This window comes from Rhinolophus sinicus, linkage group LG03 (genome assembly GCF_036562045.2).
Source record: "Rhinolophus sinicus isolate RSC01 linkage group LG03, ASM3656204v1, whole genome shotgun sequence".
In the NCBI taxonomy this organism is placed as follows: Eukaryota; Metazoa; Chordata; class Mammalia; order Chiroptera; family Rhinolophidae; genus Rhinolophus; species Rhinolophus sinicus.
The window spans coordinates 58,951,847-58,976,713 of NC_133753.1; the positions used below are offsets into that span (position 1 = coordinate 58,951,847).

Genomic DNA, 24,867 nt, shown 5'->3' on the forward strand with positions numbered 1-24,867 from the left:
AACTTGTGATTGGGAGTAAATGACTAGCATTGTTGCTGAAAAACAGCTTTAGAGGGGCCCTTTGTATCTTGGTAAAAATTAAATTTCTGGGCAGTTGCTACTATTTTCAGGGATAAAGGAGTTCAAATGGAGCATAAAAGGGAAATGAGGAGATTGAGCAGAAAGCAACAATAATGTCTAAAAATAATTTTGTTTAAATTTATAGTTTGTTGTTGGGCATGGTGACTTGGTGGCATTTTGTGCTAGCTTGCCTTATTGCTATAAAATTCACTTCAGAAACTAAGGATTTAACAAAAAATAAAATTTATTTTAATTAAATATTAAATCCTAAGCAAATTTTTTGGTTCCAATTTTGTGTATTCTAACCTGTATGTATTCGTTACTTTATGTGAATTGCATTATGTTCACCATATAAAATGATGTGAATAATGCTTATATGATCTGTTGTTTCTAATCAAGTTACTTACCACTTATTGGCTGTAAGAAATTTCAAACCTGTGTAGTCAAATATGGAACCTTTTAAACTGACTAGTAATTATATAATTTCTCTTTTATAGGCCATGTAATGTTTGCAGAAATAAAAATGGAGAATGGAAAGTCAAAAGGCTGTGGAACAGTCAGATTTGACTCCCCAGAATCAGCTGAAAAAGCCTGCAGAATAATGAATGGCATAAAAATCAGTGGCAGAGAAATTGATGTTCGCTTGGATCGTAATGCATAATTTCAAACCACGGTTGGAACATTCTTACATCTGTTTTGCTGAATCTCCTAGTGAAAGTCATTTTTAAGTAATACTGTATGCTTAACAAAAGCTGTTAAAAATGAACTTTTAAAACTCCCACCAGCTTTTAACAGTATAGTGTTAAATATACTGTGATTTTTGTTAATCTCAAGTTTGGGTTTTAAAGACAGCAAGTCTGGTCATTCAGTTTAAATGAATGGTTATACTGTTTTTAACGAAATAAGCCATTTCCTTGTTATTTTCAGTACTACATAGTGGAATTTGTTGAAGTTTCTCCAGCTTTTATCAACTTATTGTAAGGTAAAACAGGTGGTTTTTTCAGAATTTCTATTTCATATATGTAATTGTCCTTGAAAAGAAAGGACTCAGATAAATTAGGATGTGATTTTGTTGATTTTAAATTTGCTTTTCTTTGGTGATAAGGAATTACTGTAAGTAAGTTTTAGAGTCTAAAAGTTCAGGATGTTTTTTATTTGGCTTAAATGAAATGGAGTTTTCCTTCTCTATCCCTCCCAGTCATTCATATTTTCCACATAACACAATTAATGTTAATCTCCACAGCCCCTTATTTTATTATTTCCAATAATTCCCAGTTCGTATAGAACTGATAATGTGGCAAGTCCCAAGTATAATAATAGGCAGACTACTCCCAACTTTCTGTCTAGTTTCCAGCCATTGAAGTGAACTGCCAAAAAAAGAAAAATAATTGAAATGTTCAGAGAGACGGTTGTGTAAGTTAGTCCTCTACTGTTCACTTCTACAGGAGCTGATGTATTTATAAATGCAGTCTTAATAAACCATGGAACACCTAGGCACAGCATATCACACACATTGGATCCCACGATGTTAGACATAGCCATATCGCCCTTGCCTGCAAAAAAGGAAAAAAAGCATATTGTTAAAATGTGCATACCAATGCTGTGTTTCATTAATGAGCTTCATCAGAAAAGCACTGGATACTTTTTTTGTTGGTTGGTTTTGGAAAATTGTTGTATTAGAGCATAAATCTTATTACTATTCGTATTTTTTACTTTTGGGAGGTTAGTATTTAAAGTATTAACATTTATTTATGTAATAATTATTTATTAAACCATTTTTCAGTAAGGTATGTAGATTACTTGTTGCTTTTCATTCTAATTTAACATGTTTAATTACAATTTAATGCACATTTCAGATGAATATTATTTGGTGAATTAGATTTAGTGAAATTTGCTATTAAATAGTAAATCATTCCTCTTGAGTTACTCATTTTTTTCCTTCAAAGTAAGTTACTGAGGAAATAAATATTTTTAAAGGTAACTTTGCTTAGTGAATTTCAGCCAGGCTTGAAGAATGGGCATTACAGCTTGAGGGACCTAATTCTTACCTTTTCTTGCAACCAGCACACTTGCAATTGTGTCTGGTATGCTTGTTCCTGCTGCTAATAAAGTAAGGCCCATTACTGTATCTGGAATTTCTAATGTTTCCCCTGTAATAAGCATAGATAAGTTACAAATCTTATATTCATGAACCATTCTTTGCAGATATTTCCTTCCCAAACAAAAAGAAAATAGGCACATTTACATTTTAGAACTAATATGTACTTACTTAGATTTTAGCTAGCAAAATATTTGAATAAGATTGGTAAATTGAATAACATGGGTAGGACAGATTTTTAATGACAGACATTTAATAGGCAAAATTCTGCCAAGGAGTAATTCCCCTACCTGGTATGCTTACAGAAGTTTTGAATGCACTGTTACATCAGCAAGGCTGTTGCTTAACATATGCTAATGAGATTGGCCATTTTCTCTTTCTTTTTAAAAGCATTTTCTTAAAGTGGTCAGTGTTAAGCAAATTATTTATAGCTATTTTTAAACTGTAAATGTGTTAACATGGTATCCTTTTTTAAAGTCCTCCTTCCATGATGTATGTTAATTTAGTGTTTTCTTTGGGAAAAGCACCATAAATCTGAGGAAAAGAAAATAGGTTCTTCTTGAGTCTTTCTAACATTATAGTCCCAGTTTATTAATGCTTCTGTTAAATTTGATGTCAGTTCAACATTTTTCAGAAATGTATTCATTCTAGGAAATAGAATCAGGGAAGTTTAATGAAAGTACATGTAACTGCTCTTTTAATGTAATTGAAAACTTGCTTTAGAATTCTTTCTTCCTTTCTTAAAATGTCAGTTAAAAAAACTCTAAGTAGCTTTTTATTGCATGTTTATATATTGATATTAGAATTGTAATTGGTTGTTAATTTTGGTTACTCATTGCCCAGATTTCATATGTACATAAATAACACTAATATATACCATCTTGGGGGCTGTTCTGTGATATATTACTTGATTTTACTCTTTTCCTGTTTTCCTAATGTCAAATATGTTATAGCTGAGAAAGTTTGGAGAGATTTACTATGCAAGCCAATTGGACTTTTTCATCTTCCTCATTAAAAAAAAAAAAAAAAGATATTCTGCTTTTTGCTAGCATACTATCTTAAGTTACATATTAATTTGAGAAAAATTAGAGGTCAGCAACTTTTTTTGTATAGGGCCAGATGGTAATTATTTTAGGCTTTCCAGGCTATATGGTCTCTGTTGCAGTTATTCAGTTCTACTAATATAGTGTGAAAACATCCGTAAGATAATATGTAAATGAATGGGCCTGATTAGCAAAAACAGGAACCCCAGTGATTTGAGCACACAGGTGGTAGTTTGCTCACCTCTGATAGAAGTCCATTCAGGTTAACCTTTGGGGAGAAATTCCAGAATTTTTTGTTTTATGTTTATAGTCAGTTTTTCCTTCTGGACTAGGAGTTCTGGGGGACTAAAGCTGATTATGGCCAAGCAGTAACAGTTAAATCTTAATTATGAAAACCTAAAGTGAAACTTTGTTTTATATCCTTTTTATTCATTTCATAGTGTGTTTGTATTGCCATATTAAAAAGCAAAATAGTGGTAATCCAGTTAAGAAGTGAGCACACATCATTTTCCCAAAATACTGGCATTTTGCTATTTTTTATTATGAAATTGAATTCAATGTAAAGAGTATATTATGGACCCCATGCAATGTGATTTAATTATTAGCATAATAGAAAGACATACTGTGAATTTGATTTCATTTATAAGATAATCCCTTGACTTGTACGCCTGGGCTGTATAATTGTGAGAACATAGCTGATATGTAATACGCAACTCAAAACCTGAATGATTGGTGTATTAATTTTTTTTTTTTTTTGTAAATAGCACCAGTCTTTATACTCCTTGCTGAAAAAGAAATTTGCTCCTTAGGTAGACTATCTTTAGTGAATATACTATATGGTTTGTTCTTATATGAAACTGATTATTTTCTTTTTAAATTGTGCTCTTGTACTTAAGATACATACCAGTTATTGTGACCATCCAAACCAGCATATATGTAAATGCAGATATCCATAATGCTGACATGAAAAATGTTATCATAAAATAATTTTTCCAAAACTTTCTTCTGCAATCTGGTGTGGTTAGAAAAAGTAATGTAATAATAGGAAGGGATAGTACCCAAAAAATTCTTTTTAAATCTGCTTCAGGCATGTTGAAAACACTTGGTGGATCTGTTGAGGAAAAGGAAACTATTTTGAGTTTTCTCAAATGGCCAATTAAGTTAGAAAAGTCCATTTAGAAAGCTATATTGAAATAAATTAGCTGTATCAGTTTTTAAGAGGCTATTTAAAACATTTGAAAACCTCATCACTGATACTGCTGGCAAAAAGAACCTATTGAGACTTTAGGGCAGAGAGTACAAAGTGTGATACTCAGCGTTTCTTGATTTGGGGCCTTAAATCCATCAAAGTGTCTTGGGTCATTCGCTAAATATGTTCGAGGTAATGTTTATGAAGTTTTAGTTGGGCATCTCTTGATTTTCTACAATGTGGATGATCTTTAGTTAAATTTTTTTTGCTTACGGGATTAATCTGGTTTCTACCTTAGCTACACTGGTCGTCTCCACTTCCCAACGTTGATGGTGCTGCTAGTCTGCCCTGTATGTTAGATAATTCATATTTAGGGATTATAAAATAATTAGATTATAGTCTAATAAATTAGATTTTTATTTAGTTGAGTATACCATTCTAATTCTCATTGTAAGTAATTTTGGGGAGGCTTATTTCATTTTTTTTATTACTAAATTCAGAATTCACAATTCTTGGAAAGAACCTTAAAATAGAAGCTAGTGTAGACTATACAATGTAATTTATAAAACTTGAGTGTGTTCCTTTATTCAATTTGTTTCATGAAGTTAGTGAAAGACAATAATAGTGGATAAAAATGGGAATTCACTGTAAAATTGGTGTGCATTCACAAAATAATGTATCTATATATTTGATCAAATCACATTACAACTAATGCTAGTAAAATAACTCAAAAAATTTCCCAAGTCTCAGCCGAGGAGCCATTAAATAATACTAGATATAATTTTAGTGTAATAAATTTTGGACTGAGTCTTTGGAGTTTCTTGTTATAAAATTCAACTTAGAGATGTATACCCCGTGCATCTGAAAGACTAGAAACTATAATTTTTGTAAGAAGGAGAAAAGTCATGGTTTAATTTTTTGGGGTAGTAAATTAGAGTAAATTTCCTTCCTAATATACTAAATTTAGAATCTGTTTTATATAACTAATTTATAGAAATAACCCATAAATTTATATTTCTGGACATAGCTGAATTCGACTTTCTACTAAACAAATTTACCTAAATGTTTTGCTACTGCTTCCAATGACATGTTTAAAATTCATCTGTTTCCTTTTTTCATTTTCTCCACACCAGCTCTTTTTCCTAAGTTCCTAGTTTTTTGTAAGCGGTGTTCCCATTTTCTTAGTCATTTGTGATCAAAGCTTTAGAATTGTCTCTGCTCCTTTTTCTAGCCCCGTATAGTTCTTTAATTGCCTAGTCTTGGTGATGCTATGTCTGCATTCATTGTCTCACATCTGTTGTCTTTCATTCCCACTGCCTTCACCCTGTCTAGGCGTCTATTAAACACATCAGCTATTTTAGTAGCCTCTTGCAGAACTCCATGTCTGATATCTCATATTTCAATTCTAATAATTTCCCTGCTCACAAACCTGTAAGACTGTTACACAGTATTTAAGTCTCTTCTTATGCTATTCCTTTTCCCCCACCGAATTTTCCTCTGCTTCTTCACTGTGCACATTCTATGCTCAGTGATGCTAGTACTTAAACAGGACTTTTGCTCATCTTATTTGATTATCATTTACCTAGTAAAGACTTCAGTAGCTGTTACTTAGTGGTTATAAATCAGGTCATCAGTTAAAATCTCACCAATTCTACAAGGCTCACTTTAAATTCTCTCTTCTCTGAGAATCTTTCCTATCTAACCTTCATCATCAAAGTTTATATAATCTATCCTATTTAGGAAACACAGTTGTCTTTATTTATCTAAGTACTTAAACCTTTATATTTTAGCTTTTTTTTCCCCTACGGTAATAGAAGCTTCTTAAGGATATAGATGTCCTCTTCTTCATTATCTGTGAATCTCCACAATGTCTTTTACATAATAAGTATGTAGTACTTGCTGAATTGAAAAGAGATTAAGTTGCACTGGTGATAGACTTAATAATGGGCAGGAGATGATTATTACCTTCAGGACTTTGATTAAGACCATGTAAACTTATAGAAAGCTGAGAGTAGCCAGAATCTTCCTGAAATATTCCACTGTCAGTTCTGGATTGCCGACGGATGAATGGTTGACCCTCGTCTTCCCATTCTACCAGTGGCTGTTGTTCACTTCTCTCTTCCATAGCTTTGGCAAGACGGATACAGCAAGGACTGCATTTCTTTATAATATATTGGTTAATTTTAACGTCAAAACACAGCACCACAATATACAATCCGTATATCAAAAGTAGTAAAGTTCCTTCATACCTATAAATTAAAGAAATTTGTGTTTTTTTAATTAAAAATGAAAATTATTTGAGAGTTAATAGCTTTGGGGTAGTATCTGCTTAATTTTTTAATGCACCAATAGAAAAATTGAACATTTCTAGATATATTTTGGTTTCGTAGATATGTGTGGATTTGGTTGCAGCATTATTATAAATTTATTGATGAAAGGTCGACATTGTCCTTTCTGTATCTCAGAAAATCCAAGGATTGTAAACTCATTGTCTTCATTTATAGATTTTCTTCCAAAGGGTAGGCATAAAAAATGTTTTGAAAGTAATTGTAGATTTTCAAAATTAAAATGAAACTAATGGATAGTGATGGGCATTCTTCATCTCAGTTCATTGGCAGAATACATTCCCCAAAATACATAATAATTATAAGAGAATATAGCATCTGTTAGTTCATTTCAACTGTGTCTATTCAGATTTTCTGGTGTAGAAATTTTGTGTAAAATATGCAGAATATGTTAAGCTTTGGGGCTTTTCACGTTGCTATACAGATATTTTTTGATTTAATGAAACTGAATTCACAAGAATTGAAAATGTGATATTCCCCAAAATAAAATTATTCCTTAGGCACTGAGAACTATTTTCCTATACTCTGGTTTCCTATTTAAAGAACTGTGATTAGTTAATACCATCATATTTGAACCTTGCATTAACCTTTGATAGCTAGTGAATCTCTGCTACAGCTGAGAGCACAGAGTTCTTGATTTCCCTCTTGGAGGGATACTCTGAAAGTCATTGTCCTCTTATAGACAGCTTCTGTCTATTTGTATATTTGTAGCTAAATGTTACAGTAGGGCACAACCTGTGTGGCTGTGTGTTTTACATTTCTTTATCCCTTATGATTCCTAGCATAGTGGTAAACACCTAATAGAGACCTGGTACATACTAGCTGAAATGTTATCTGTCCACTAAGTCATTCCATTTTTTCTTCACTTGGAACAACAAAGCACAGGGAGATTACAAAGCAAACAGTTCTTAACATTCAAACCTAAACATTGTTGATTCTTGGGGGAAGAGAAGACTGTAGTTCCTCTTGCTAAATGAACATCAGAGAGAAAGTTGGAGGAATTTAAAGGGACTTTGTTTACTTCCTCCATTATCCTCTCTCCAGTCTTATGACCGTGACCACTTATAACTGAGGCAGGTGAACAATAACCCAACAGATGAAAAAGCCAACTGTTTTTAATGGATAACAAAAGTTGGGAGGCTTTCTGGTCAGTCACCGGGGAGAAGGAAGGATGGTATTATCCAGATTAGTGAGACAAAAAAAAAAAAAAAAAAAAAAAGAGAGAGACTGACTTGATTAAAAATAAATTACAAAGAAGGGAAAAGAACCCAACCAGCAATTCTGATGAGGAACTTCAGCTCAGACCCACTGGAAAATAGTGCAGAACTGGCAGATAATTGAGAAGTGACTGAAATAACATTTCTGAAAAAAAAGTTGCTAAACCATCAGAACTTAATAAAATCGTATTGTGTTTTACATAGGACTAATAATTGTTTCAAGCTTACCAGTAAACTTGGTTATCAAATATTATGCCAAGAACTGCCGCTACACTAATCGCATATGCCGCACAGTCTCTGAATAGGGGCCAACAGGATAGCGTTGAAACCTGTAAAAGGATAGTTAATTTACTGTTTCCATTATACTGTAACTTCAAGTACATGCTTAGTGTAATACTAAAATTGTTTGTATATATATATGTAGCTGAATGTTATCTTTTGCATATTGCTTAGACAAAAAGGAATTTTAAGGAAAATTGTTTCTAAACCTCTGATTTTCATAAAATTGAACAAGAGCTATTTGTGGGTTAACTTAAAATTGAATACATGTTGGTTTTCTACTTACTAATAAATTTGATTGAACACATTACTAGTGTCTTGTTTATTCTAGACTATAAACAGTTCTTATAATTTGTCAAGACAATAAATTTTATTGAATAAAAGTTTTCTTACCACGTTAGATAGCAAGCCGCATGCTGCACAGATGCCAAGGAGATTATAAATTGCAGATCCAAGAATGGTGCTAATGCCAACATCTCCCTTTGTGATAAATACACCTATGAGCAAGAGAGTGGGTCAGTTAGTGTTGACTTGAAATAGATAAAAAAACCACATTGAGTTAGCAAAAAGAATACATATAAGGAACAATATTTACCTAGGAATGCAGTAACTAATTCAGGAGCTGAACTACCGGCTGCCATAAAAGTCGCACCGGCAACATCCTGAGATAGTCCAAGGGCTGAGGAGAAATGAAATTATGTTATGCCTGATAAAGTGACAAATGAGTGTTTATAACTAAAAACAATAGATGTTCAAGGCTATTAGCTTCACAGAAAATCACTAAATACTGACTTCAACTGGAAAAGTAAAACCTGTAGGTTAAGAAATGGAGGAATCTAGTGTCTTGCTTTCTTTATGACTTCATTACTTTAATGACTAGAAAGGGAGGTAAGGCCAGAAGAATGTTGAAACTATGCTGCAACTCCGTTCTGAGTGCCAAGATAAGGCATCTTTTGGGACCCAGAAGATTCCTTTCTAGCTGTAGGGCTTGTAGGTATGTAGCAACAGCATGACTTTAAAAACGACACTATCAACAATTCTCCAATAGGAGCTGAGAAAAATTGAGATAATTCCAGAGTCCTAATCTATTGGTAGTTTTTAAAATCTATAAATGAAACTGAATTGCATGTAATCACAAATTGGCAATTTTAACCTTGTCTAAATACAAATGAGAGGAAATTAAAAACAAGATAAAATTGACTATTGTATAATTACAGTCTATTGATTTAAAACATGGAACCATTAAAACTGCTCTAGATTAGGAAATAGAAGAAAATACTACTACTCAAATAGTTCGTATCCCCCAGATTTCTAAGCATGCACGTCCATTATCCTCAGTCATCGATGGGATGAGTGTCTTAAACGTCTCCTACAATTACAGAGCTAAGGACCTACTATGGGAAGGAAAGACAGTCATGATGAAACTACCTTGCTTTGGAAAGGCTGAGACAAAGTTGCATCAGAAATCCCCAACAAAGCTTTGCTGGTAGACTGAAAAATAGCATGTAGAAGTAGCACACTGGGTGTTATTTAACCTAGGTCACAAAGTTAGGACTAAAATTCAGGTTTCCAAGGATCTTCATAGCAATCCTTTGTTGATGTTTATTGTTTACTATACCTATTGATTCTTAGCACCTCAGTCTTCCCAGGACCCTCAAATTCTGGTGTGTTTGCTGTACTGTCACCTGCCATTATTTCCTTACTCTTGCCTCTGGGAACCATTAAATGTTTCTCACTCTGAGGTCCACCTAATGTTCTACTATGCTGGGACATGTGCCTTTGACTACTGATTTTTGGGGGGATGGGAGGGAGGCGTGGGGGTGGCAGACTGTATTTTAACAAAACGGCTGTAGTATCTCTGCCCATGTGGTTTTCCAGAATCTCCATTCCCTATCAAAAAAAAGGGAGGGGTGAAGTTTATGTCTCCTCGTGGACCTAGGTGAGCCTTTGGACTATTGTTTTGATGAAAACAGTATGGCAGAGCCATAATATTTGCAAGGCTAGGACATAAAAGGTGACAAAAATGTCTTCATATTCTCTCTCTAGGGACATTTGCCACCACATAAAAAGTCTGCCTACCTTGAAACTATCATACTGGAAAGACATGAAGAGCCTATATAGAAATAGAGATACCTGAGGAACCTCTGCTGTTTCATCCCCCAAATTTTGAATCTCCCCATCCCAGGCACCAGCCATGTGGGGGAATATATAATATATAATTATATAATTTTTATATAATTTATGTATGTGATGTGTATTACAGATAAACAGGTCCACGAAGTTAAGTAACTCAAAGTTACGTGATTATAAGGCTCTTAAATGTGAGGAGTTAGGACATAAACCTCAAGTATATTGGTTCTAAGTCCAGAGCTATTTCAATTTCACCATAGAAGGCCAATATAAGAGTGACACTTAGGCGGGCCAATTATAAAATGCTGGGTGATTGAGTTATTTTCTTCCCTGCCTTGTGGCACTGGCATATAACTGCCCTCATTTCATTCCTTGGAGAAAAATAATTACTGGGAGTCAGGAATACTTTAAAAGTTTTCCAGCTTATTCTAGAGAATATGTAAATTTAGTAATATTGTATATTATGAATTCTCAAATCAAAAGAAGGCTAGATAACATGTAGAGGAAATTTAAGAAGAACAAAATGCTTTATATTGAAATAAATGTTCAAATTTGGTGTAACTGAAGTGAATGACCAATCTTCATTTAATGATAGCTGAAGAATGCTTCATTAGAGAAATTGATTCTGAAGCGTTGATCTATTGGGTTGTTTCAAGTTAGGAAAATAGGTGGCCCTTTTGAAAACTTTCACTATCAAAAGGCAGTAACAGTAAAGCTTTCTGCTATTCAAGGGGCTCTAATTGAGTTATGAAAGGAAAAAACCTGTGTCGATGGATGTGTAAAACTTCAAGGATATTTTAACAAGTTATATCTTAAGGTTCTAAGCATATTTTGTAAAATGGTTTATACCTCTGAACTTTAGAATAGATTGGTTTGTCTTCTCTGACCTTTGGGCAGCATTTCTCTCTGCCGTAGTTTATTATTAAAGATAAATTGTTCGGGTTTTTATCCCCCAGAGCTATTACTTTCTTTCCTCTTTATTACTCTAAAGGAATAATCACACTTCTTTCAGGATATAGTAGAAATGTTCAAGGTGAGTTTGCTTTGTAAGTTTAGATATCAATTACATTGTTTCTATAAAGTGCAACTTTATGAAAATGAACTGATTACTAAGCCTCATCAGATTTTTTCTTAAGTTCTAGGATGCCATGCTGGAAAATTTATAACAGTTTTTGAAAATCCACTTCTGGAAATGTAACATAGTAGGAAGAATTTTAAATTAAAATGAATACCTGGATTCTGGCCCTGCCAATACTTTAATGTGAGACTTTAGACAAGCCTTTCAGAAAAGGCATGTATTTTGCCACCTGTAAAATGGAGGGGTGGGCTACACAATTATCAATTTTACTCAAAATGTAGAGTATGAACTCTGTGCCTTAAGACTCTACCACTTGTCATGTTAAATAATTTCCTTTTATTATAATTTTCGAAAATCCTACATTATTGAAAATTTAGAAGATGGAGGGGAGAATAAAGGGAAAGAGTCACTTATACTCGTATTTTAACCACTGCTATCATTTTAATGTATTTCCAGTCCTTTTCACAATGAACATTTTAATAGAGTTACAATAGGCTATGTGTAATTTGATATCCTCGGGCACAATTTTATTCTTTTATTTTTTTTAAAGATTTTTATTAAAAATATAGCTAACATACAATATTATATTAGTTTCAGTACACTGTAGTTATTCAACATTTATATACCTAAGGAAGTGATCATAAGTCCAGCAACCATTTGACACTGTACCACATTATCACAATGCTATTGACTATATTCCCCATGCTGTACATTACATCCCCGTGACTTATTTGTTTTCTACCTGGAAATTTGGACCTCTTATTCCCCTTCACATTTACACCCTTTTTAAAAATCTTCAATTACAGTTGACATTCAATATTATTTTATATTAATTTTATGTGTATAGCACAGTGGGTAGACATTTATATAGTTTAAGAAATGATCCCCCTGACTAGTCCAGCACTCACCTGGCACTAAATATAATTATTTCCATATTATTTACTATATTCCCTATGCTTTGCTTTACAACCATGACTATTTTGTAACTATCCATTTGTATTTCTTATTCCCTTCACATTTTCCACACTGCCCCCAAACCCCTTTCATCTATCACCCTGATAAATATAGTACCAGTGTGACACCATACGGTTATTACAATATTATTGACTATATTCCTTATGCTGTACCCTACAACCCCATGACTATTGTGTAATAACAAATTTGTACTTTTTAATCCCTTCCCCTTTTGCACTCACCCCCAACCACCCTCCTATCAGACAACCATCAAAATGTTCTCTGTATCTATGAATTTGTTTCTGTTTTGTTTATTTTGTTGTTTAGATTTCACATAGAAGTGAAATCACATAGCATCTGTCTTTCTCTGTCTGACACTCCAATTAGCACAATGAACCGTCCAGGTTCATCAGTCCGCCACAGATGGCAAGAACCCATTTCCATCCATGGCCAAGCAACATTCCATTGTATGTATGTACCACCTCCTCTTCATCCATTCTTTCATCGGCAGACACCCAGGCTGTCTCCACATCTTGGCCATTGTAAATAATGCTGCAATGAACATATGGATGCACACGTCTCCTTGAAGTAGTATTTGGGTTTCTTCTGATAAATACCCAGAAGTGGGAGTACTGGGTCCTTCTTTGTCTTTTGTTTTCTTTGTCTTTTATTATAGCCTTCGTTTTAAAGTTTATTTTGTCTGGTATAAGTATGCAAGCCCAGCTTTTTTGTTTTTTCACTTCCATTTTCATAAAATACCTTTTCCATCCCTTTACTTTTTGTCTCTGTGTGTCTTTCAATCTGAAATGAGTCTCTTGTAGGCAGCATATGTAAGGGTTTTGTTTTCTTATCCATTCAGCCCTCCTATGTCTTTTGAGTGGAGCAGTTAATTCATTTACATTGAAAGTATAGCTATTGGCATTCATAATTTTAATTTTTTTTCCATCTTAAAGAAATCTCTCTAACATTCCTTGTAATACTGGTTTGGTGATAATGAGCTTCTTTAGCTTTTTCTTTCCTGGTAAGCTCTTTGTCTATCTTTTGATTCTAAATGATAACTTTGCTGGATGGAGTAATCTTGGTTGTAGGTCCTTGGCAGGAATATTTCCTGCCAATCCATTCTGGCCTGCAAAGTTTCTGTTAAGAAATCAGCTGACAATCTTATGGTAGCTCCCTTATAAGTTACTAAAGGACTTTCTTGCTGCTTTTAGGACTCTCTTTGTCTTTATAACCTTTGCCATTCTAATTATAATGTGTCTTGGTGTGGGCCTGTTTGGGTTCATCTTGTTTGGGACTCTCTGCACTTCCTGGACTTGTATGTCTATTTCCTTTGCCAGGCTAGGAAAGTTTTCAGTCATTATATCTTCATAAAGATGCAAAATCCCTTGCTTTCTCTCTTCTCTTTCTGGTACCCCATTATGCAAATGTTATGCTTGATGTTGTCCCAGAGGTCTCTTACAAGACCCTCAATTTTTTTAATTCTTTTTTTTTTTCTTTTTGCTGTTCCAATTAGGTGTTTTCTGCTACTTTGTCTTCCAAATCACTGATTCCATCCTCTGCTTCATCTAGTCTGCTGGTGATTCATTCTAGTGCATTCTTCATTTCAGTTATTGTATACTTCACTTCTAATTGGTTCTTTATAATGATTTCTATCTTTTTTTTTTTTTTTTTAATGCTTGCTGTCTCTCTGGTGAAGTTCTCACTAAGTTCCTTGAGCATCCTTATAACCATTGTTTTGAATTCTGTCTGTGGTAGGTTGCTTGCCTTTATTTTGTTTGGTTCTTTTCTGGAATTTTCCCCTATTCTTTCATTTGGAACATATTTCTTTGTTGCCTCTCGGTGTTTGTTTCTAAGTATTAGATCTCCTATATCTCCCATTCTTGGCCAGGTGGCCTTATGTAGTAGGAACCCTGTGGGGCCCAATGGCACAGTCTCCCTGGTCACCTGCACCGGATGTTTCAGGAGTGTCCCTTGTGTGCCCTGCTGTTATAGTTGAGCCTTGATTGCTATTGTCAGTAGGTGTGATTGACCCTCAGGCTGATAGGCTCAGTCTGTTGTGCGGGGACTTTGTCTCACTGAGTGGGATTCGCCCCAGTGGGCTCTGGTGCCTGTTGCAACTGCCCTTTGGGTGTGCTGCTCGTGGGGCTAATTGGGCAGTAATCTGTTGTGGTCTAAAGATAACTCCAAGTTAGCTTGTTGGTTTTGGGACCTCTTGGGAGGGGCTCCGATGCAGGCCCAGGTCACCCACTGCCTGTGACCAGCCAGGGAATACCTTGTAAGAGCTACAAAGCAATCCACGGTTGTTTGCTGCCTGTGCTAACCCTGGAGGTGCGTGGGAGAGGCCATGTTGCAAACCGAGGACATCTGCCACCAATACCGGGCCTGGGGTAGCTCTGCAGAAAACCAGGACACCCTGAGGCCTGCTGCCACCTTCCAGTTACCTCAAGGTTCAGCCACTGATAATGCCTCATGTGATATGAAAGTTGGGTGAGGCAGGAGCTCAGGAAGTCAGTAGAGTGGGAAGAGTGTGGTTACCAGGTTAATATAAATTCTGGTGTGTTTCCAGTGCTGAGCCGGAAGCTATTCAGCAAAAGTCTCCGAGCACACCAAGGCCAGTCTCTGCCCGTGTGGCACCTGTCAGACTCTTATAGTTTTCCAAGAAAGAGTGCAATATGGTAGAGCTGGCTGTTTTTGGAGAAAGTGCCTCCGGCATTGGGGAAGTCGGGTAGGGCTGGGTCTAAATGAGTCAGCAGAACGGAGCAGCAGAGCTCACCAGACCAATCAGATTCAGATTTGGCCCTGTGGAGGCGGGCTCAATACATTAAAGATGGTGCTTGTCTGCCGGCTGCTTGGAGGACCCCACACAGGGAAAATGGCGACTGTTCTCCAGTTCTTATCTGCCACACAACTCAGTCTTCCCTCCATATGTCCCCGACACCCTTCGAGTCACAGCCCCTCCGTTGGAGACCAAGGTGAGTGCCTTAAGCGAGTGAGTCTGTGTGCAGGCCATATAAAAGGACGTCTGGGTTTCCCACAGCCTTCCCTCGCACTTGGATGGTTGGAATCCCCACTGTGTTTCACAGCCAGGTTTGTGGGGCCTCCTCTTCCCGGCACCAGTACTTTGCGCTGGGCAGGCCAGTGTGGGGTTGGGGAACCTCCGTGGCCAATATTCTTCCAGGTTCTCCACCGCCACACAGAGGTTTGAGGTTAGCCAGTTTGACACCTCTGCCCCTCCTACGCATCTCAATGTGGCTTCTTATTTATATCCTTACTTACAAAACTTCTGTTCAGCCAGACTTCAGATGGTTCTCCAGGTTGATTGTTCTATAATTTATTTGTAATTTTAATTTGTTCATGGAAGGAAGCAGGCACATTATTTATCTACTCTGCCATCTTGGATCTCTGGCACAATTTAAAAAAGTCCTCGGTAACAAATTTTCATATTTTGTGAATGGATTTGACTTTTGGAAGCAATCAAAAATCATTCAGACCCAACTCTAGTGACTAGAGTGTGTGGTCATGGTGAGTAATTTTATTTAAGGTCCAAAATGAATTGTGACAGCAAACTAAAGTTTTTTGATTTGCAAAACTCATTCTGACATTAATTTCAAATATATTTCTAGAAATATTTTGAGCAAAGTTAGTGTCGTTGGAATAAATGCCTGCCTCTTGGTGTACAACTGCATATATATGCTCTGTGAGGTTTTTAACAATAAATAAAAATATTTTGAGTACTTTATAGTTATCACCTCATATTTTGTCTAAGCTATAATGGAATAAATCCTGAAACCCTGTATAATGCTTTCACATGCCTGATGGTTCCACTGAAAAAGAAGGACTCTCCCAATCCCCTAACAGCTATAATTTTACGATGAATTTCCACCTGCCTTAAGCCTAGCATATAAAGCATGTACAAGACATTTTATCTCCAAACCTCACAATTACCTGAGTTTGGACTCCATAATTTGCCCAAGGTCACATAGGTAGTAATTGTAGAAATGGAATGGGCACCTGGATCTTTTTGACTTCAAAAAGCTGCTCTTTCAGTTATCCATGTAGGTACAGTGAAGAGATTAATTATTACTGTTATTATTATTATTATTATTGCCTATTTTTGCAACACCATCTTGGTAATATCCAGATGACTTGATACTTATTTAGATCCATACACCTGGGATAGATTTAGACTCAATCCCAGGGGACTACAATTTAGATCAGAGAGAAAAGGAAAACAAAGATGCTTTTAAGAGGAGGATAAGTGCCTGTGTGGCAGGGAAGAAGCACTATTCTTAGGTTCTTTGTTCTTTGGAAAGGCTTTGCCTCTGTAAATTTCATGAGGATTAAGAATCAAACAGTCCCTGCAACTGTAGGCTGTCCAAATGCCATACTCACAGAATTATTCAACCCCCTTTCAATTTTATCAGTTTAGAACCAAATCTACCTAGAATTAAAATTTACATTTCTTTCTTATTGTCTATTTCTGAAACATAAAGTAGAGCATGGGCAAATATTAGTTCAAAGCAGAGTGAATAAAAATAATTTTTAAATAAAAAAGTATTTTCTTTATGTTTCTCCATACCTTATTAATTATTCTCCGTGAAGACGTGTTATACCTCAAAAGATCAGCATGGGAAGGATTAGAACTTCTCACTGAATAGTATATTAGTGTAACATTTAAAAAGAAAAGTTTCATAGCTAGCTTGTTGTGGACTTTGGGCTATATAAAGTGATCAGTCTTAAGGGGTTCTCAGTTTTGTGTGTACATAGCTTGGAAAAAGGTAAAAAAAAGCTGCTCAGAACTGTGGTCAAATAACTAGGAGATGCCCATTACATACCAAAAGAATATGTAAACGGGATTTGTTTTGGCTTTATACTGAACTTTTGTGTTTCTAAAAATGAACTGAGATAATAGTCCTATTTAGACTATAAGTTAATATGATTTATACTGTATCTTTAATTTATATAATATTAATTTATATTTAAATTAAATATACTTTAAAGATGCCACTTTTTAAACAATAGAAGATTGCTAAAGATGGAATAAAAAGGTGTGGGTTTTAATATAAAATAAATGTAAGGAATTCTAAACAGAATATACCAGAAATATTTAAGGTATTATTTAAAGTTGCTACATGGATTAAATAACAGAATGAGTTTCATAAGCTTACTTCCTACCTTGTGAAGTAGTACTTGCTTTTACTTGCTGTAAACTTGGTTTTCAAGCTCTGGCAGATGTGCTCTAGATTTGGTGTGTGCCCCCAAACCTGTTTATATTTACTGTGACCTTTTTCACTTTCATCTTTCCTGAATAAAGCATTCTAATCTTTATAGTCTGTTCTGATGTAATAATGAACCTTTAGTGAATGTTTCCTGTGTGCTAGGTCCTTGTGTTATCAGTTGTATTTCCTCATGTACATGGCACACAGCTCTGTGAGCTGAGAGCTCTAGTGCCTCTTGCTGCACAGCTGAGATAGCTCTTGCAGAGACATTCAGCACTTTGCCCAAAGTCACATCTAGTTAATGGTGAAGTCAGGATCTGAACTTGTGTCAGGCTCCAGGGTGGACACTTTCAACCATCTCCTTATAATATATGGCACTATAGCCTACAATGGCATTCTCCTCCTCCAGCACCTCCAAGGATGCTTGGCATTGTCATAGACCATTCAGCAAGCATGTCATAGAGATGTCTACCAAAGTGGAAAAAGCCCCAAGCAAATGATACCAGATATGAGTACAAGGTAATGTGACTAACTTCACAAGCTAAGCATGAGCATTTTAGACCAAGTTTCGTAAGTCAGGCTTACATGAATGACCAGAGACCACAGAGACCGTTTCTTCCTGGTTTTCATTTGGATTGCTCCCCTGCCCAAACTTCACACAGACAAAATCACTCAGAGTATCCACTCAAGGACAGGTCTAGAGTAGCACAACTGGTGGGAATGAGGGAATTCTCCACAGGTTGTTCTTTTCCTTACCCCGTTTCTCTAGCTCCCTTAGCTCTAACTTGTCTCAGGTAATATTCTCCCTCTGATGACATCTTCTAACCCCTTCCCCTGAATCCCCAACCTGTTTCCCACATGGAAACCAGGTCTTATCTCCAAAAGTAAAATGCCCTGGGCAGCTAGAGTATGATTTTTTATTCCCTCTATAATATGTATTCATTTCACTTTAGCCCTCTGTGTTCCAAGAAACATCATTAGCCTCTGTCCCTATAGAACCTAAATGGATAAAAAAAGATTAGAGGAAGCGGGTATAGCAACAGCATTTTCTCATATTGATTCTACACAGTTAAGATGACAGCACAATGTCTCAGGTTGTCTAATAGGGGGATGTGCTTGCTTTTTCCACTGTCAGGGGTTGGGGGAGGAGAGGTTGTGTGACTTATGATCCTAAGTAGAACAAGAAGGGAAAGATCCTTGCTGGAAGCCTCAGCTGTGGCAGCTCTAGGGGAAATTGCCAGACCCACAAAACGTACATATAGCTATAGACTGAGGAAGAGCACACACTTGCCTGAGCTGGGGTCCAGCCAGGGTGTCAGCAAGAGGCTCTGCCCTCCACCTCCTCCATCGCCTGCACAGACATTCTAGTTCTGAGCCTCTTCCAGTTTTCACCTTGCTGAAGACCCTTCTGCTGACCCAACAAACCACTGCTGGTAATTTGAGGAGGTGGTGATGGGGCTGGGGTGGGCCAGGAGCCTGCCATTTCTCCACCATATTCTAGGTTGGGATTCAGAACATGTACCCCCAGAAAGTCATTGCATCATACTTGATTTGCTTCCGCAATGCTATGCTATGATCCCATGTACATCTTCGACAAAATGTATAGACCTCAGAGTTGAATAATTATGCATAAATATTTATAACATTAGTTTACTACCCTCAATAGGTTGCCAAAAGTCTAAACTGGTGTTTTGAAGTAGATTCTTTTTATTTTGTAGCATACTTTCTCCATAGTTACAACGGGTTTTTGGTTTCTTTTTGTTTGTTTGTTTTTTTGATCAAAATTTTCAGTGCCTTTGGGAAGAAAACATCTTTTAAGATTGTTCAAATAGGACAGTATTTCTGAAACAACCATATTACAACATCAAATCTCAAACAAGGATGTTCAAAATTATATGGTATAGAAATTGAGAACATGCTTGGGTTTTGGCATTAGAGAGACTAGGGCTATCCCACGTACTGACTGTGTAGTCTTGAGAAATTACATAGCCTCTCAGCCTTAGTTTTTCTCATCAGTAAAACCAATCTAATAGTCCCTACTTTGTAGGTTTTTTGTGAAGACTGAATGAAACCATATATATTTAATTTAGAACCATGTTCAGTCTTCTATAATTGTTTTATGATAACTAACAAATAAGCAATAACACTCCAATGCATTGTGCAATGCTTCTGTAAGCTGTTTTGAGGATAATATTTATCAGGTGACAAAATGGGTGGAACTATTGTAACTCCACGACCATCAAAGAACTATGGAGAAATGTAAAGCATTTGCAGACTTTTCTGTGGATGTAAATAAATTCCAGGGAGATTGTTTTTTATTGCTGATGTCCTAATTTGGTTGAGAACATGTTAGACCTTGAAAAGAGAAATGACAGAGTTAATTTATAGGCATTTAAAAATGAATTGAGCTATCACTATTTCTATCTCATTTTGTTGCCAGTATTGTCAATACTGAAGACCAGAGTTAATTATTAGCAGCTGAAGAAGAATTGGCAATGATATGGCATCCATCAGTCACACATCCATCATAGCTACTGCATTCTATTTCAGAGCAAAGAGCAATGCACTTGAGAAATGCATGTTGTTGATGTTTCAAAGTAATTAATTCCACAAGTGGCATGGTGGGAGTGATTATTATAGATATCCTATGAAGTCACTTAATGAAGATTCTTTTGAAGTAGTAGCAATCTAAACTTCAATGTAGTAGCTTCTTTCTGTAAGGCTAGAAAAGTTATTTATTTACAACTCCCAAGATAATTTTTTATAAGCAAAATTCTTGATGGATTTATTCTTTCAGTCAAGTGAAATTCACTTGACTGAATTTCAGTCAAATTCACATTTGGAAATGTGAAAGCAAAAATTTTTAAAGTGATTATTTTTTCCAGAAAGACAAAGATTCTAGGTGGGATATAGCACCTTGAATTTTAAATTTTTTAGCTTTATGCAATTAACTTGAGCTATTTAATTTTTCTAATTAAAAGTATAGTACTGCCACAAGGATGAACAAAAAGATTACTACAACAGAGTTGAGAGTATAGAAAGATATACATATATATGTGTTTTCATATCAAAGATATACATATATATGTTATACATGTATATATCAGTTTTCATATACTGTATTCATATATCTATACCTATATATATATATACACATATACATATGTGAATACATATATATATATGAATACAGTATATGAAAATTGATCAACTTTCAGAAAAAAAATAGCATTCTATAGCAAAACAAATTCTTAGGGAAAGAAACAAATGTAAAAAAAGCACTATAAATAAAAGAAAATATGACAATTATTCTGACTTAGGGATAAAAAAAATCTGAGTATAGAACCAAAAGGAGAATCATAAAACTATCTATAAATCTACTGAAAATGTGTAAATTTTAATGTAATAAATGCACAAAATACAAAAGCAAACGACAAACCATGAAAAAGCATATGATATAAAAGTTATATTAGAAATAGAATTAATATCCTTATCTTTAAAAAAAATCTTAGCAATCAATAACAAAAACACAAATATTCCCCTTATTAAAATCTGGACAATAAAACACAAAAGCAAAACCACAAATTTCAATAACATATAAAATGTTCAACCTCACAAATTAGATAAATACAAGTTTTATAGAATTAAGTTCCATTTTAAAGCAATTAAAGACATTTGAAATATTGTTATCCATGGTTTTCTGGCATGAAAGCTACCACACATTCTGGAGGTTTAAGCTAGCACACCCTTTGTGAAATGCTTTTGGCAATGTATAAGATGAAGCTTAAAATATGCACAGCTCTGCATATTTATTAGGAAATGATCAGAGAAGTTTGCAAAGATTTTATACAAGTAGTGGCATAACATTCAGAACAGAAAATTTAAAAACAAATCCTAATGAGATTAGTATTTTAAAAACTATAAATTTCTACTCAGTGCCTAACCTGTATAAAAAAACAGTTTTAGGAGCTAAAATCATTTATACAATCACAACCTATCATGCTACATCTAAAAATCATGTTTTTGAAGAGTACTTAACAGTATGGGAAAATGTGCACAATAAAATATTATATGATAAAAAAGAAAAGACATCAAGCTATATCTATAGCAAGATCCAAAAGACTGAAAGGAAATACATTAAATAATAGCTATGGGGTTCTCTGGGTGATGGAAATGTAGGTGATTTTGACTGTTTTCTTGTATTTTTCTTGTATTTCATCAATTGAAGTAAAAATACTACGTTAATTTAATCTCTATTAAAGAATATCAATGTGAAACATAATGTCAATGTAAAAATGTATATATTTACATCTACTTAAGTTAAATCATAATTATAATGAACTTATGCTGGCCTCTTCTATAAGTTTTTTCATTAAACAAATATATCTGTGTGCCACCACTATTGTTGGGTTTTGTTTTAGGTCCTAAGGATACTGTGAACGAGAGAGGAAAAACCTGATTTGCATTTCAGCGGGCCTGGCGATAGGGCTATGGGAAAAGGAGAGTTTATATTCGTGCTCTTTCCCTCTGTGAAGAAATGCTAGCTGTGTGTGTGTGTGTGTGTGTGTGTGTGTGTGTGTGTGTGTGTGTGTGGCAGGTGGGGTGGGGGAATGCTGTTTCTGTGCAGCAGATAACCTAACCCTTAACTTTGACCTTCTCTGAAGTGAGAATGCTCAAATAATTTAGCTAACTAAGTAACAGACAGACAAAGACTGGAAATGCTGGCATTTTTGCTTATATGGAATAAAACATCACTTATATCCTGATTTTAGGGACCCGGGCTCCAGTGAAAGGTCTATGCTCAGAATTCTGTACAACGTCCATGACTGAAGGGTTAGAACTAATGGGCTTGCACTGGTAGATCTTATTTTCAGACACCAGTAACTGAGCTTAATTTCTAACAGCCGAATTCTGCAACCAATTGAAATGGACAGAATTTCAGAGAGAGCTATTTCAAAGACAGACATATAGGTGAGAGGCACAACAATTCTGGAAGGTTGCAGGGGAGATTTCCAGCCACTTACATTCACTGATGATTTCCAAGGAGGGTAGGAAGTACTCGTCACAGACAATAGACACGGCCATGAACATGTAAAGGATAATTAGGAAGTAGATTACGATGCCTCCATCTGCGCGCTCCTGTTTTGTGAAAAACCCTTCAGGAAACTCCGATGATGGAGAAATAACACACTGGGTGCTATTTCCTGGTAAGGAAAAGGAGGTGCATGTTTGAAGGATGTTGGAGTCACAATTCCAAGCCCACAAAGAGAAATTGCTTAAGAAAACTTAAGTGTGGGATTTCTGGGTGGAATTTTAAGAACCCTGGTGAAAATGCATAAAGCACTTTTAAATAGTTGTAGATACTATATATATATATATATATATAGTCTTTGGGACCAAAAAGAGGTGTTTTAATGAAATAAGCTGATGATAGTGGACGAATTCAAAAGAGGAAATCATGAAATCATTCTTCCTTGTCTGCTTCGTTTCTAAAGGAATACTGAACCTCTCTTCCCCTTCAAGCAGAAACTATATCTCTGATTATAAAGATTTCTAATATCTGTCGATTTTATTTTCCCATTTCAGAGCCTAAGTTGTCCACAGCCTGAAAAGAATCACCCACTGTTGGTAGAGAGAATTTCTAGGGTGAAAGAAAATTTTCTTCACGATGTAGTCTCCAACAATAAAAACTGGAGGCCCTCATGCTTCATGATGTCTGTGAATTATTTTGAAACTATCTTTGAGAACTTATTTGAGGGATTAAAAGTGTTTCGCATCCTTCCAAATGCTAAAAATCAGAGCAAATACAGCAGGAAGCATAAGCAACAGTGAGTCAAGTGAAAATTTCTCTCTCTGTCCCTTCACCCATATGTGGCAGTAGCAGCAGGGGGAGCTGCCCCCAGTGTCCACCTACCTGTGGCCCTTGGGAGACGCTGGGGCAGGGAGGCAGCTGGGGGAGGCAGGGGTGCAGTAGCCCAGAGGATGCCGAGAAGCAGGGCCCTTCTCGCCCACCGTGGGCCCCCTTTTGGCTGCATTTCTGCTTCACGCTTACTGCGGCATACAGCTTCTGGAAGGGAGGAAATGAGGATTAAGTCAGATCATGTGAGGAGTCTCCTTCCTGTCCAATGGCTTGCCCAGGGCATATTTCAGCAGGGCCTGAGCAGGAGGGAGGGCGCTTGGAGCCAGTCAGCTCCTCTCATCAGGAGTCCCAGGCCCCAGGGAGGCTGGAGGAGGTGGGGAGGAGAGCAGGCAAACCTTGTCTGCAGCTGCTCCCTGGCCCACAGTCCCTGAGGGTAGATCCAGGAGGCCTCAATATTTGGAGTAGTTTTAATTCTCGTCTTCATGCTGGCTCTGCTTTTGTCCTTCTCTGGATTTGTAAGACATTCTCTAGATTTGTCGCTCTAGAGCTGAGTTTAGCAACTGCTTACACCTTTCTCTCTCCAGCTTTTGCTTCTAGAAATTGTTGGGAGCTGGTGTGGGTAGATTTTGGCTTGCTCGGCACTCTTTTAAGTTTCTGTTTTGGCTTTTCATCTTCATCTGCAATTGGGGCTAGAGGCAAACAGGTCACTTAGGAGGCTACTGCAATAATCTAGTGGAGGAATGATGGTGGCTTGAACCAAAGAGTGGCAATGGGGATGGGGAGGAATCGACAGCTTGAAGAACTATTAAGGAGAAGGGGTGGATGGTCTTTGATCATTGATTAGCTGTGCCCTCTGCCAGAGGTTGTAATCTAAAATGCAAATCTGAGAAGGCAGAGAGTGTTTAAATATAGACCACTATCTTCCCTGCCCTAGCATTTACTGGGCTTGCCAGGATGTTAAGAAGTTGTGGCACTATTACAACATGTGGCTAATACCGCAGGGTCTGGAGCCATACCACGTGGTTTGAGTCCTAGCATTGCTATATTTATTAGATATGTGATCTTGGGCAAGTTATTTAACTTCAATGTTCCTCCGTTCCACTATCTATACAATGGGAATGTTATAATACCACCTCTATCTGAGTTGTGAGGATTATATAAATGAATGCATGTAATCTGCTTAGAACAGCCTCTGCCACATGGTCAATGTTTTCTCTCTATCATTGATCTGTACCATCATCATCATCATCATCATCATCATCATCATCACTATTAGTAGTACTCTTGATTGAGGTAGAACTTTCTGGCCTTAAAGGAATTCTGTAGTTTGGCAACTCTCATGGTTCCTTTGCTTTAAAGAAAAAGCATAGACTTGCTAAGTTTAAGATTTAAAAA

General features: G+C 36.0%; 2 protein-coding genes across 4 annotated transcripts in view; one reads left to right on the forward strand and one right to left on the reverse strand.

Moving 5' to 3' along the window:
* Window positions 1–8,538, forward strand: part of MYEF2 (myelin expression factor 2) — a 38,263-nt gene extending 29,725 nt beyond the window's left edge. For both annotated transcript variants that reach the window (XM_019730698.2, XM_019730699.2), the window contains one exon: window positions 558–8,538. In XM_019730698.2, coding sequence (XP_019586257.1) covers window positions 558–721 — 164 coding nt within the window. In that variant the 3' untranslated portion in view covers window positions 722–8,538. The remainder of the gene's footprint in view (window positions 1–557) is intronic.
* SLC24A5 (solute carrier family 24 member 5) lies at window positions 1,183–23,702 on the reverse strand. 2 transcript variants are annotated; one of them, XM_019730700.2, is made up of 9 exons: window positions 23,527–23,702; window positions 22,637–22,816; window positions 8,827–8,910; window positions 8,625–8,728; window positions 8,181–8,281; window positions 6,356–6,639; window positions 4,106–4,312; window positions 2,109–2,210; window positions 1,183–1,613 (listed from the first exon to the last, which is right to left on the reverse strand). In XM_019730700.2, the coding sequence occupies exons 1-9, from the start codon at window positions 23,645–23,647 to the stop codon at window positions 1,291–1,293; spliced, it is 1,506 nt and encodes a 501-aa protein (XP_019586259.1). In that variant the 5' UTR covers window positions 23,648–23,702; the 3' UTR covers window positions 1,183–1,290. The 2 variants fall into 2 exon arrangements, with proteins under 2 accessions (XP_019586259.1, XP_074183874.1); XM_074327773.1 differs by lacking the exon at window positions 22,637–22,816 and having other exon boundaries at window positions 23,527–23,701.
* Window positions 23,703–24,867: the final 1,165 nt, after the last annotated feature.

Coding starts and splice junctions, on each gene's coding strand:
- SLC24A5 (XM_019730700.2), bottom strand. CDS start 23,647: ATGCAGCCAAAAGGGGGCCCACGGTGGGCGAGAAGGGCCCTGCTTCTC. Junction 8,729..8,826: donor ATTAGTTACTGCATTCCTAG/GTAAATATTGTT, acceptor TCTTGCTCATAG/GTGTATTTATCACAAAGGGA. Junction 4,313..6,355: donor TCTTAATCAAAGTCCTGAAG/GTAATAATCATC, acceptor TTTCCTCAACAG/ATCCACCAAGTGTTTTCAAC.